This window comes from Macaca fascicularis, chromosome 1, assembly GCF_037993035.2.
Source record: "Macaca fascicularis isolate 582-1 chromosome 1, T2T-MFA8v1.1".
Taxonomy (NCBI): domain Eukaryota; kingdom Metazoa; phylum Chordata; class Mammalia; order Primates; family Cercopithecidae; genus Macaca; species Macaca fascicularis.
This window is the reverse complement of record NC_088375.1, coordinates 102,311,398-102,325,838: the sequence shown is the minus strand read 5'-3', so window position 1 is coordinate 102,325,838 and position 14,441 is coordinate 102,311,398. Positions and strand designations below refer to the sequence as shown.

At 39.1% G+C, this 14,441-nt stretch overlaps 1 protein-coding gene and 1 long non-coding RNA gene across 2 annotated transcripts in view; both read right to left on the bottom strand.

Annotated features, from left to right (window-relative positions):
• Window positions 1–356: 356 nt before the first annotated feature.
• LOC141406886 (olfactory receptor 6K3-like) lies at window positions 357–1,466 on the bottom strand. The gene has a single exon (XM_074039915.1). It carries the CDS (start codon window positions 1,356–1,358, stop codon window positions 447–449), a length of 912 nt encoding a protein of 303 aa, XP_073896016.1. The 5' UTR covers window positions 1,359–1,466; the 3' UTR covers window positions 357–446.
• Window positions 1,467–5,050: 3,584 nt separating this feature from the next.
• The window catches only part of LOC123575526 (uncharacterized), a 189,399-nt gene continuing 180,008 nt past the window's right edge, over window positions 5,051–14,441 (bottom strand). Inside the window, exon 3 of the long non-coding RNA XR_012434902.1 lies at window positions 5,051–7,684. This is a non-coding gene — a long non-coding RNA (uncharacterized lncRNA). The remainder of the gene's footprint in view (window positions 7,685–14,441) is intronic.

Below are 14,441 nucleotides of genomic sequence, written 5' to 3'. Positions count from 1 at the left end.
AAGCTTCTCAGGTGGAAGGAAAATGACACCAGATGAATACAGATTTTCACAAAGAAATGCAGAGTGCAGGAAAAGAGAACAATGTAGATAAATGTATAAGAAGGTTTTACAATCATTTAAATATCTTTAAAGCTTAACGTATTCATTTTGGTTTTTGTTTTTACAGCTTAACTTTTTAAGCAAAAGTTATAACATTTATAAATCATGCTTATTATAGCCTTAGAAATACAAGACCTATAAATTGAAATGTATAGACACACAACTTAGTACCGTTTTATTCATATTAAAAATCATTAGATACTTCACTTTGAAAATACATGCCAAAATTTCTTTAAATTTTTTTAAAAAAGGAAAAAGTGCATGGTAATTTTAAAAAACTGATTTGTTAGCATTTTAAACTTAAGGAGATGATGAGATTTCTTTGAAGAGATGTGTGTGAACTCCCATTAGCTCCCAGAGGCATCGAACATCTTTTGAGAACAGAGGATTTTCTTGATGGCGTTTTTCATATCTTTGTTCCTCAGACTATAGATTATTGGGTTGAAAAGTGGGGCAAGGACAGCAAACATCAGTGCAATGGCACAGATACATGAGTGCCACACTGCAAAAAACAGCAAGAAAATAGCAACATGGGCTGCACACGTGGAGAAAGCCTTCTGATGGTTCTTACCAGAGGGAATCCTCAGGATCGCCGTGATGATTCTTAAATAGGAAAGGGTGATGACAGAGACAGAAGTCAGAATGGAAATAGCATGGATCACATCTTCAACCAGAATTATGGATGTATCTGTGCAGGCCAACTGCAGCACAGGTTCAAAGTCACAAAAGAGTTGATGAATTTGGTTGGAGCCACAGAATGGAAGAGTAGAAATCCACACAATCTCTGGCAATAACATGAAGAAGCCAAAAATGCAAGAGCTAGTGAAGAGCTGGATGCACAGTCGAGGGGTCATAATGATTGCATAGCGAAGGGGGTTGCAGATGGCTACATACCTGTCAATGGCCATCACTGTGAGGACTAGGGCTTCTGTGACCCTGAGTGAGTGGAAGAAATACATCTGCAGGAGGCAGCCTATGAAAGAGATGGTTTTCTGTTCACTGAGAAGGTTGGAGAGCATCTTGGGGATAGTCACGGTGGTGTACCAAATCTTCAGGAAGGAGAAGACACTGATAAAATTGTACATAGGATTATGGAGACGGGGGTCCAGTTGGACAGCAAAGAAAATCATGAAATTTCCAACAATAATGAATATATAAATAAAAAGCATAGGAATGAAGAATAACAGCCTGCCATTCTTAGATTGAGGAAAATCAGAGAAATGAAACTCAGTCACCATTGTCTCATTCTCTGGATCCATATTTTCAGCGGTTTCACTTGTTGGCTAATAAAACACAGTTAGCATTCTAAGTACATATGAAGAACAAATAAAAACTTTCTTTTCAAGCAGCTAAACAGCCTTGAAATTAGGCTGGTCAAATAAAATATACTATGTGAGTTATTTTGCAAAATACGAAGTTATCTTGTCAAATTTCCAAATGTTTTTTAGTAATTATAACTTATGTTGTTAATTATTCTGTTGGATAAGCTAACAGTATTGCTAGTTAGACATATAAATTGGTACAAACTCCCCTGAATGGCAATTTGGCAATTTATATTGAAAGTTTAAGACTATTTAGAGCCTGCCTTTCACTATGTAGTCTAGGAGAAATATTTCAGATATTAAAAAGAGATATATGACAATATTAGCTAGAATATTTATTATAACAGCAAATTAGAAACAATTTAAGTAAGTAGACATTTTTATGTTTTTTGAGATGAAGTATTGGGGACACAGAATGGATTATGACAAAATGATACCCTCTGTGGATAAGAATAAGCTCATTTTTAAGTCGGCATATTTAAAACTAAAGTATGTTTACCAGCTTCCCTTAGTCTCACTCATTATTAACAAATGAATGAGAAGAAAAAATCCAAATATTCCACTGAATATAATTTAAGACAACAGGCTAATCTCATGTGATATATATGGATGTGCAAATTAATCTAATCTACACCCTAAAGGGGGTGTATTAGGGTCCTCTAGAGGGACAGAAGTAATAGGAGATGGAGATATATATATATATATATAGTTAAAGGGAAGCTTATTAAATATTAACTCACACTATTACAAGGTCCCACAATAGGCTGTCTGCAAGCTGAGGAGCAAGGAAAGCCAGTCCGAGTCCCAAAACTGAAGAACTTGGAGTCTGATGTTTGAGGGCAGGAAGGGTCCAGCACAGGAAAAAGATGTAGGCTGGGAGGCCAGGTCAGTCTAGTCTTCTCATGTTTTTCTGCCTACTTTATATTCCAGCCATGTTGGCAGCTGATTAGATGGTGCCCACCCAGATTAAGGGTGAGTCTGCCTTTCCCAGCCCACTGACCCAAAAGTTAATCTCCTTTGGCAACATCCTCGCAGACACACCCAGGATCAATACTTTGCATCCGTCAATCCAATCAAGTTGACACTCGGTATTAACTTTCACAGGGGGTTAGTTATGGTTGAAGTGCGCTAATCTAGAAATTACATTCTAGGTGTAATTTGCTAACATTTGAAATACTTTAATCAATAGTCTACCTCAAGAGGCAGATTTGACAAGATCTTCAAATATTCTTATCTGTATCCACACTGTAGAGTTTATTAATGAATGTAAAGCACATTTTGTCAACTTCAGCATTATTGACGTTTTGGAACAGACAATTCATTGCTTGGAGAGAAGGCGAGGCTGTTCATGCATTATAGAATGTCTAGCAGTCACTCCTGGTCTCACCTATCAGGTGTCAGTAGCATAGACTCCTCCCTCCATCATGACTACCAAAATGGTCCTAGAAATCACTAAATGTCCCTGTAGGGAAGAAGTACAAGAAAATTTGTGCCAGTTAAGAACCAATGGCAGACAGAAAATTTTTTTAAATGAAAAACCAGGTGATCAAGATGTGTTGATTGGCTGAAAGTATACCTAACCTCCGGCTTGCAGGGATGTAAAATATGATGAGTTAGGCAGCCTGTAGAGCTTGGAGAGGTACAATAGGCACATGATCCATTCATTCCTGTGTTCCCTCTTTAAAGGGATATTTATTACCTAATGTCACTAGAAAGCTGGCTTTTCTACTGGAGAGAATTTTGTTACATTTTATCTTTGATAGAAACTTTCATTTATTATACTAACCAGAAAGCATAAGGAAAAAGAGTTGAGACTTCCATGAGCTTCCAGGAAAAGGCCTAATAGTAGTATGTTTTTGCCTGTGTGCTAATAAATGTTTGTTTGCTTGGCAGAATTCTGACTCTTGACTTGGTACTGAGGTGAAGATGGGATCTCTAAATAGAGAAAGCTACTGATATCCACCAAAACAGTCAGACAGCTGTGAACTGCCAGTGGATACAACAAATAGATAAAATTATTTGGAAACCATAATACCAGAGGCTATCCACAAATAAGAACCCAGCTTGGCATATGGCAACCACAATTTTTTTCTCTTGCTTTTTATGCATACAGCAAAATAGTAGGTCTATGTTGAAACAGGAAAATATGAGGTGAAAATTTCCTTGTTTTTCTTGAAGAAAACTTTTACATAAAAAATAGAGGTTCATAAAAAGTAATTTACACTCTAGCCATTTTTAACTTAATGACTCTTATCTGGGCTTATTGTTTCCAGACTTGTCTTACTACAACTCACTCTTCACATAGCTACTGAAATAATATTTCCTAAATGCAAAGCTGTCAATTCTCTGAAAACCTTATACTGGCTCTCTATAGGGCTCCAACTCAAACCTGGGCCTTTAAGAAGAACAGATAATATGGCTGTATACGAGATTTTAAAATTATTTTGTCATCCCAGTATCTTATGATTGTATTATCCCCAACAGGCTTTCCTACTGTGATAGAAAATGATACCCGTATAATTGTTGTGTGTTCTGCTTACAGAGGCAGTAGGGAGATAAACAGGGAAACTAGCATTAAGCTCTATGTCCAGTACAGTTTTGAATTAGAAAATTGTAAACTGGAAATTTTTTTTTAAAAAGGTAGGTCTTTAGGAACTGGAGTCTTTAAGAAGGAAAGAGGACGCCTATAGGAAGGCAATTTGATACAGAGTCTTGGGAGCAAAGTTAAACCTAACGGGACTCTCCTATTTTCTGTAGGAATGGATACTCCAGAATCTCAACCATAAGCTCCACTAGTTGTCCTGACATTCCTTTGTTCTTAAGAGCCTGTCCTGATGCCACTAAATATAATACAAACATCCCAGATTAGAATTTAGCTCAGAAAATAGTAGAGTTGTGGAAGAGTCACAGAGCTAGTGGGTCAGACACAATGTGATAGATTTAGTCCAGGTATTTGTTATCTTATGACTACCTCTAATTGTAGGACACACACTCACCAAAGCCCTCCATCCCTAAGTTATGGTCCTTTCCTCTACCTCATGTGTTATCACAATCTCAACAAAATGTCCACAAGTCCTTCCTTAAAGTCCAATAGGAAATACCGTTCTGTGACAATTGTCCCCCAATATCTAGAAAACAAAGTCATTCACTCATATCTCAAAGTAGAAAGTCCACCCCTCAGTCCATCCACCTCTTCCAGAAACCAACAGAGTCACTTCTTTTCCAAATGTCTCCATCTTCATTGCTCTGCAGGCCAATAAGTAGGAAGGTTGTAACCACAGCCACAACTCTAGGCTTCACAGGGAATTGCTAAGTGGGAGAAAGGCTTTCTTATAAAGGGCTCTCTCCTCGGGGGCTCCCTAAGCCTTAGACTTAGGGAAAAGCAACTCTATGCCTCATGTGGCTAATTAGGAAAACACTTGCTACCACACTCCCCTTTCATGAGGTCAACACACCTACGGGAAGCTAGGTTTTTCAGTCAGGCTAGAAGTCAAATCAAAAGAGTACTTGGGCTTTCCATTCTGTCCAAGGGGTAAAGAATAGTTTAACTTACAAAATCTGCTGAGAAAGGGGAAGGATAAGGAACAAAAGGAATGAAACTAACAAAATGTGGTTCAAAGGCAGGAGAATTTTCTCTATTCTTTGAAGGAGTTTATTGATTGCACAGCACAACCCTGAAGTGTATTGCAGAAGATTCAGCCAGTTGCCATCCAGCACAACTTAGTGGAATTTCTTCAGAAGGATCCAGGGATCACAGGGCTGTTTGCAGTAGTGGCAGGAATGAGGGGACTCCCATGAGATTTCATGGGCTACAGGGGTTGCAGCAGTAGATATCCCAAGTGTTTGGAGTCAGGAAAGGATTGAAGGGCAACCTTTCCTGCTACATGAAAGCTGTGTTGATGAGTACACATGAGCTAGCCCTTGTACAGACCTGAGATTTTAAAAAAAAAAAAAAAAAAAAGAAAGCCCTCATAGAGTGGACAGGAAATAGAAGCAGAAGGATACTTTTCTTTCTATTTTTCCAATTTTTTAAAAACTGAAATTGGACTTAATATTAACCTTCAGGTGGGTAAAGGCAGAAGAAATAGATACATACAACACATAAGATTTTTTCTTTTGTCACAAAAAGATACAAAATAATTATGAAATGTTAAATGTTTAGTGGAATAGTAGCAGTGGATATGGAAATGAAACAGAATTTGAAAGCAGATTTGAAATCAGAAAAAAAAATACCTGATGGGACACAGGCATATATGGTGCAAAAAAATGAGTCAGAGCAGAGGTGACTATTCACTCTGAATGATTAGATTTTTTTTTTAAATAAACGTCCTCTTTATTTTACCAAATATAATTTACCAGTTAAGTTGACATTTGTCAACTCAGTTATAGTAACTATAAATAATTCTCTTAAGACACAGTTCTGTAACTTTTCAAGGATACGAGAGTAAACCAATATTGCTCCTTGCAGCCAGGCCAAAAATACATGCGGTTGGTACAATCGGGGAAAATATATGAATCTTCCATGAAAGTTACCCTCATTTTCTTTCCCTCTCACCCTCCAGTCCTCCTCTGCTCACACACTCACAGCCTGCAGCATGCCTATCTGTGTGCTTTTTAAGCAAAGGAGGTCACTCCAGAGTCTTCTGGGACTACCTGGCCAAATTCCAGAGATGAGGAAAGGGTGAGTGACTGGGGCAGGGGTGGCTGGAGATCATAGGGACACAGCCTTAGGGGCAGAGGAGCTGGTTTTGGTGCCTATACAAGAAGAATCTGTGTGCCAGTGTTTTTTGAGGTGGAGGAAAAGATGAAAAAAATCCAGAGGGAGGAGGAAAAAGAGGCCCAGGCTGGTGTTAATGAACTCTGTTGGATACAACTCCAACTAGATAACCTCTAAAATTCCTTCCAGTTCTAAGGTTCTATGATTCCAGAAGGAGGCCTGGAGGTCTGGGTAGAAATGGAGGGAGAGAAAATATGGTCACTGGAGGTCTAGGGCACGTTCTTGGGATAAGGTGTGGTGTTGGTAGAAACAGGATCATTGCCTAAGCCTTCCCTTGGAGGTGGGCCCTTGAGGCTACAGACGGAAGGGTTTCTGTGGAAGCTTCTGAGAGAGAAGTTAGAAAAAGCCTACACCCAAATCCCTAGATCTGTACACGTGTGACTGCAGATGGAGGCTCCAGTTTTCTCCCAATTCTGTGCTAGGCAGAGAAAAGTAGAAACAACCAGTTGATGTCCACCCTGCTAGTTCTAAATCCTCTTTTGGGTGCTTGGTGAGGAGAGATGGAGGGAAGGGAATGTGAGGAAGGGTCGTTTAGGAAAATAAACACTGGTTGAGCAATGAGGCTGGTGACTCTAGCTGTGGTCAGCATTGCACAGAGTTGGGGTCTAGTAAGGAGAAAGGGGCAGAAGAATCTGGCTTGAAGTAGATGCAAATACTTAGAACAAGGAAACTTTCTCTGCCAGATTGAAAGGGGCACATGGCCTTTGTAACCTGGAGAATGAGGTGAGGTTAGAGCTGTGTTTCCCTTACCACTGGCTTGTCAGTGCCTGGCACGGTACCTAATGCATAGTAGGCACTCAATAAATACTGCTCAAAGAATGTTTCAGACCATGCTTGCCCGCAGGGGAGCTCATCTTGCAGAGGCGGCATATTTGCTGAATGAGCGAATGAACAATTGGTGAATGTTTGTGGGCAGAAGCCAAGAAAGAGGAAAACTGACCTCTATGGCATGACAGAATGAGTAATTTTAGGAAGTGACAGGGTCCAAGGTGACCACGCGATTATGTCCTCAGGAGAAACGGCAGCAATGAGACACCCGTGGTTGTCCTCAACCTCCAAACCATTCTCCACATACCCATGACCTGTCCCTAATCTCAAAACCCAACCTGGCAAGCTCTGGGGAAGGTGGTGCTTAGAGACAATTTGAGATGAAGGTTGAAGAGAGACAAAGAACCAGTCCTCTGGGCCCAGGGAGAATGTGGATTTTGGGGAACCTATAGGTGGACATGGGCCAACAGAGAAAAGGGTCCACTGTTCCATTTTTTCCTGAATATGACAATCAACTGGAAATGATCAGAGGGAGGGGTTTTGATGTTGATCAGGCAAATGAACAAGAGGCATTTGTAATAGGCGATGTTAAAGGCAGACCCTTGAGTGGAGGCAGGGGCACTGATGGAGGCCGTGAGTTCGAGGCTGCAGTGCACGCTGATCGCCCCTGTGAGCAGCCACTGCACTTCGACTGGAACAATAGAGTGAGATTCTGTCTCTAAAAAATAAAAATAATAACAACAAATAAAGACAGTCCCTCAATAAGCATTTGATTAATGGATATGTGACTAAATAAATGAACAATTAAACGAATTGGTGAATAACTAAAGAACCAGAGAGTGACCCAAAGATAGCCTAATCTGTAGCCACACTGACGTTTACCTTTTTGACCCTGATTTTATCCAGTCTTACCATTTGAGATAAATTCCTCCTTTTATGCTTTGAACCTATTTGTCTCATCTCATGTAGAGACATTGTTCCTTCAGTTGTCTCACTTACCTATATATCCTCAAAATTTTCCTCTTTTTAGTCTGCTTATACAGCTTATGAATATGCTCAAACGTATTAAAGTATATACTCTTTCTCATTTTCATTGTTGCTCTAAGTGTACCATACTGACGTTCTTCTTCCCTTTCTTATTTTCCTAAAAGCATAGTTCACTCTTTTATCGGTATTTCTGTCTCCACTTTTTCACCTCTTGTTCACATGAACCTATAACCCCACTTAAGAGATAGAATATTATGAATAACTTTGAAGACCACTATACTCTCCTCCCCAATACAGTTCTTTCTTGCCATATTACATATTACCATTAACCTGAATTTTGTGTTTATTATTATATTTAGCACATGTATGCACACTCAAAAACAATATACTGTTTAGTTCTGTCTGTTTTACTCTACGTAAATAGAATTGTATTTTAGGCATTACCTTATAACTTGGTTATTCACTCAACATTTGTTTTGAGAATCATTCATGTCAATGTATCTAGCTGCAACTTTAAAGGAAAATCCCAGCTGTCTTGTATAAATGTAGCACAATTTAATCATTCGTTAGCCTTCAACTTTTGATATTCTGGAGCATTTGCATCTTCAGCTTCACTAGATGCTGCCACATTGTTTTCCAAAATCTGTCTGCCATCAGCAATGCATGCAATTTTCTTGTTTCACATCTTTTCTAATGTGCTGGGTGGTCATATTTTTGCTACTCAGTTGTTGTGTAAACAATATGCTATTGCTTTGATTTACAGTTGAATGTTGTGTGTGTGTACGTGTGAGTGTGTGTGTATACTCATTTGGTTATCTTTTTCTTATTACTTTACAGGAGCTTTTTATATATTCTAAATAATAATAATTAGTTATATATATTATTACAAATACAGACTCCTAGCGTATATCTTGTTTTTTTTAAATGATGTTATTTGATGAAAGGAAATATTAAATGGTTTAATTCATCAGTCTTTAAATTTATGGTTTATACTTATAGAGAATTGAAACTTTTTAACTGAAGTTCCAATACAATTGATTAAACAATGCACCTTTTTCCACAGACCTGTTGTGCTGGCTACGTTCATCTTTTCCCCAGTGATTTGCCACACCTGCTCTCAAGTATATTAAAATCCCATATTATATTAGTCTATTTCTTTGCTTCCATTGGTTCTTTACTCCCACTGGTATTTTATTACAAATATTACTTCATAATAACTTTTAATAAGTAGTAAGACAAGCGCCACCATTTTAATCTCCTCCTTTGAAATGTCTTATTCTTGGCCCTCATTCTTACCTGTCCCACTCTTCTCTACTCAAAATGAGATTTTGATTGAAACTGGATTGAAATTACTGACTTGTAGATGATTGGCATGTTTATGTAACTGAGACATTCTACTCATTCATCTATACATATTCATCTATACAGCATATGGATCAATTTATTTATGTTTTTTATACATTCCAATACAGTTTTATAAAGTGCTACGTTTAGATGTAACATATCTTTTATAGCTTTTTATTTTTGTTGATACTTCAAATGGCATTTTTTATTACATTTTTGTCAACTGTTACTGATATATAATAATACAGTGTTAAATATATCCATTTGTATCAATGCAGTTGCTGAACTTTGTATTAAATTTATTTTTATTTTCATTTGGAAATTTTATATCATCTTTAATTAATTGCATTCTTTATTCTTTATAGTCTTAATGCTGTGTGTTTCTTTTTCTTATTTTCAAACAAAGTTTTACTTTTTATGATGGATACCCATTTTTAAATATATATGTCTTTATATAGGTATATATACATATCTATGTATACAATTTTTAATGGGGATTATATTTATTATAAAATATATATAAATTTTTAGATGCTGAATGTTACAAATAATAATAGAAAAAGTTAGTCTATTTCACCCAGCGATTGTTTCTTTGTTCCTGTAATTCTCTCCTTTGATTTCTGTAATACATCATTGCCTTGATTCTCTCTTAGTTTCCTGAACACTTCGGGATAAGACAGTAAGATAGACCTACGTTCAAATTCTTACTCTGCCACCTACTTAGCTACCCGACTACAGAGAAGATACACAGTCATTAAACTTTAGTTTTCTCATCTTTTAAGTGGAAATAATAATGACTAATTTACAGAAGTATGAAAGGATAAAATGAGATGAACTATAAAAATGCCCTAGCATATGGCCGGGCGCGGTGGCTCAAGCCTGTAATCCCAGCACTTTGCGAGGCCGAGACGGGTGGATCACGAGATCAGCAGATCGAGACCATCCTGGCTAACACGGTGAAACCCCGTCTCTACCAAAAAATACAAAAAACTAGCCGTGGGAGGTGGCGGACGCCTGTAGTTCCAGCTACTCGGGAGGCTGAGGCAGGAGAATGGCGTAAACCCGGGAGGCGGAGCTTGCAGTGAGCCGAGATCACGCCACCGCACTCCAGCCTGGGCGACAGAGCGAGACTCTGTCTCAAAAAAAAAAAAAAAAAAAAAAAAAAAGTGCCCTAGCATATTTTGTCACATATTTAATAAATGAAAGTTATTTACTATTAATACCATTTTTTCTCTCATCTACCAATTGTAATCCTCCAGTCTCTTCTCATATTCCCTACATTCTCTTTCAATTATCTAGTGCATTCTCATAGTTCAATTATAATCTCTACTTAAATAACAGACATCTGTGTCCACAGATGTGTCCAAGAAGAGACTTGTCGTCTCTTCTGAAATCCAGTTCTTCATCATTAATGACAAATAGACATTTCTAATACTTACCTTCACATTTTCAAGGTAAAATATCGATAACTCATCTTCTTATAGTTGCCCCTACAAGCTTTTGTTTTAGCTGATCCCATATCTGACAATAGTGCCATCTGACAGACTAACTCAAGTTTATGAACCTGTTACCTTTAATGTTCCTTTTTTCATCATGGCACAAATATAGTCAGGTGTCGAGTCCTATTGATTCTTTATTCACAATTACTCCCATCTCTTCTGTCCTTTAATTCCATTATTACAGTTCTATTTTAGGCCTTTACTCCAGACTATTGCAGAATAGGGTCTGATGTCTGATAGGTACTCGATAAATGTGAGTTGAATAAATAATACTTCTTACTTCCATAATTTCTCTACTTAAATGCATTCTACATATTATCAATGCAATTTTGTGCATTAATTCCAACTCAAAATTATCTCATAACTTTCTGTTATGTAAAAATATATTTTCAAAATCCCAATGTCTGACATTCAAAGACCTCCACACCGCCAAACCCTACCTTCCAGTTCTGTCTCTTCCCTATTACATTGTACATGCCATATGATTGAAGACAGGCATATGTGTTAAATAATCTATAAACATGGATCTTGTATTATCACCTCAAAATCCTAGATGATCCTCTTCTATTAAACATACATTACCTGAGTTTAGGTAAGTCTTAGGGTTATGCATTAAAGGTTAAAATATAAATTACTATTGATAATCATCCAATTTCTCAGAATCTAGACTTATAACTAGATAATTTTAACAACAGATGTAGGCACTAGATGCTTTACAAGCACAAAAAAGAGAACCCCTGACCGGGCACAGTGGCTCACATCTGTAATCTCAGCACTTTGGGAGGCCAAGGCAGGCAGATCACTTGAGGTCAGAAGTTCAAGACCAGCCTGACCAATGTGATGAAACTCCATTTCTACCAAAAATACAAAAATTATTTTCTTTTCTAAGGGAACTTGGGTACCGCAAGTTCCCGCTCTGGTCTGAGGGACTGGCAGTCCAGCCACCAGTTGTTTTCAGGCCCTCCCTGGCTTGAATGTGGGACCTTACCAGGGACCTGCCCCCTTCTGCCCAGGAATCTGTCTGCTTCCTGTTGCCATTCATGGCTCCCAGGCTGTAGGTGTGAAGGGGGGCCTGCATGCCAGCTCTGAGATGCCCTCTGTGCCCACCTCGGCTTCTCTCCTATTCTTGGTGCCCAAGGTGTGGAGGGGGACAAGGCATCAAGGGGCTGGTGTATCAGCACTACTCGTAGCGTGTGCACACCTGGACAGACTGCAATAGTACCAGGTCTCAGCCCCTACTTTACACCTAGATTGGAGTGGACATCAACAGCAGGGAGAAGCCAGGCAGCAGGAGCATGCACTTTCAAACCCGCAAGGGAAGGCAAACCTTCCCAGGCCCCCAGGAGTACAGAGATGCCTGGGTCTGCAGCCATGGTTTGGGTGGTTACACTTGCATGGGGGAATGGGAGGCCGTGATCCGCAGTCATGACTTGGATGGCTGTAACCCAAACCTCCTGGGTGGGACTTCTGCCTGTTCCATGGAGCAGGTGGCCCAGATCTACAGCCTGGGTTGGGGTGGCTGCAGCTGTGCTTGGAGGACGGGGCTCTCACCTCCTCCTTGGCCCCAAGAGCACAAGGATGCCTGGGTCTGCAGGATTGGCTTGCAGTGACTCCTGGGGTGCTTCCACCCCAACTCGAAAGGCACAGGACTCCCTTTTGTCCCCGGCTCCTACGCCGGCCACACCTCCCTGCTGCAGCTGATCTGAAGGCACTGGCCACTACAGATGGCCCACTGCTGCCATGAATACTGGCAATATATTCCCAAGTCAGGGAATATATGCTTGAGACTGAACAGTAGAGATATAATTGAAAGGTAATGCTAGTATTTAACTAGATTTGAATTTAGAGGATTAAGGTTCAATTTCTTCCATGCTTTGTATTGCCCGTGTGAACTGGAGAAAGCTTTTGGCTTCTCTGAGCCTCTACATCTGCAAAATGGGAATCACTGTAGTCTTGCTTACCTTATACAAAGAGGTTTTTTTTTTTTTAATGTGATGAAAAGCAAATCACATAAATGTTACCATGTTAACTATTTTTTTTTTCAGCATACAAATAGGTTTTTTAGGCCGGGCGCGGTGGCTCAAGCCTATAATCCCAGCACTTTGGGAGGTCGAGACGGGCGGATCACGAGGTCAGGAGATCGAGACCATCCTGGCTAACACGGTGAAACCCCGTCTCTACTAAAAAATACAAAACAAACAAACAAACAAACAAAACTAGCCGGGCGAGGTGGCGGGCGTCTGTAGTCCCAGCTACTTGGGAGGCTGAGGCAGGAGAATGGCGTGAACCCGGGAGGCGGAGCTTGCAGTGAGCTGAGATCTGGCCACTGCACTCCAGCCTGGGCGACAGAGCGAGACTCCGTCTCCAAAAAAACAAAAAACAAATAGGTTTTTTAAAGGATCAAATGAGACTTGCATTTAAAAACTTCTAAAAATATGATAATGTTGACTATATCAGCAGAGGGAATAGAAATCATAGTGAAAATGAGTAAAAGTGGAGAGGAAAAAGTGTTTACTGATTGAGTATTCCAGAGAATCATGATCCTGGATGAAGTTTATTCCGACTCCCACAGCTATGCCTCAGTGCCCAGCTTTATATACTCTACTCCTCTATCAGGAGTTTTGTAAGTCCCAGGACAACTTTTGAAACCTGACCCTGGGGAATGTCTAATTATGATGTAACATTTTTTTCCTAATTTGTCCCTTAGAGGGAAGAGAAAGATATATAATTTTCCTTTAGACATTGCATCATCCAAAGAGAAACTCCCAGGAAAGACCATCTTTCCATTCTAGTTATTCCTGGAAGAGGCTTCAGAGACATTTGTACCCTTATTGTCGAGCTAGGAGAAGAGGCAGGTGGCTGCAGAGATTTTGAGGAGCATTCTCATGGTGTCAGGCAGGGTAAGTACTAAAGACTGCATTGAAAGGGCATCCTCCAACCTCCTTTTATTTCTACTTTGCCTGCCCAATAGCTTCCTTATATCTGCAACTCTTCAGAACCCAACTGTTGCCCTACTCTTTCATGGCAAAGTGTCATATTTTAAGAACTTTGTTACATGAGTAAAATATTATAATAAGGGTAAATGAAATCTGGAAGGGATATCAGAAAGAATATGGTTCAGCTAACAGTATGAAGATACTGTTAATGTCTAAGGTCTTTTAGACATTAAAATCCTATTGAAACCCTAATAATTGTGGATTCTTGAAGAGTCACAGAGGAAGTTACTGCTTTTCTTCAAAGTCAAGTCTAATCTAATTCAAGTGTTTCTACATTACACAAGAAATATTTTTAGGTTGAACTCCTTAGACCCTATGAAGTATCTTTAGCAATAGGATTGTATTGATGTTCTTTATGTATTTCGGGAACAAGAATAATATTTATTTACGTTTGTATAGCCCTTGAACCTATGGCATCATTGACATAGCAGAAGATCAATCAATATATGAATACTAGTTGAATAAATGTACGAACGATGAATAATGATGCAGCTTTACTACTGAGAAGGGCCCCATTCATACAGCAACAAAGTAGTCACTCTGTTTGGCTTTTATGAGCCACTTAGCACCTATTTTCTTGTCTTTTGGTATAGCCCTATGTTTCCTTCTCTGTCCTTCCCTATTCTCTATAATGATTGCTCAGCATGAT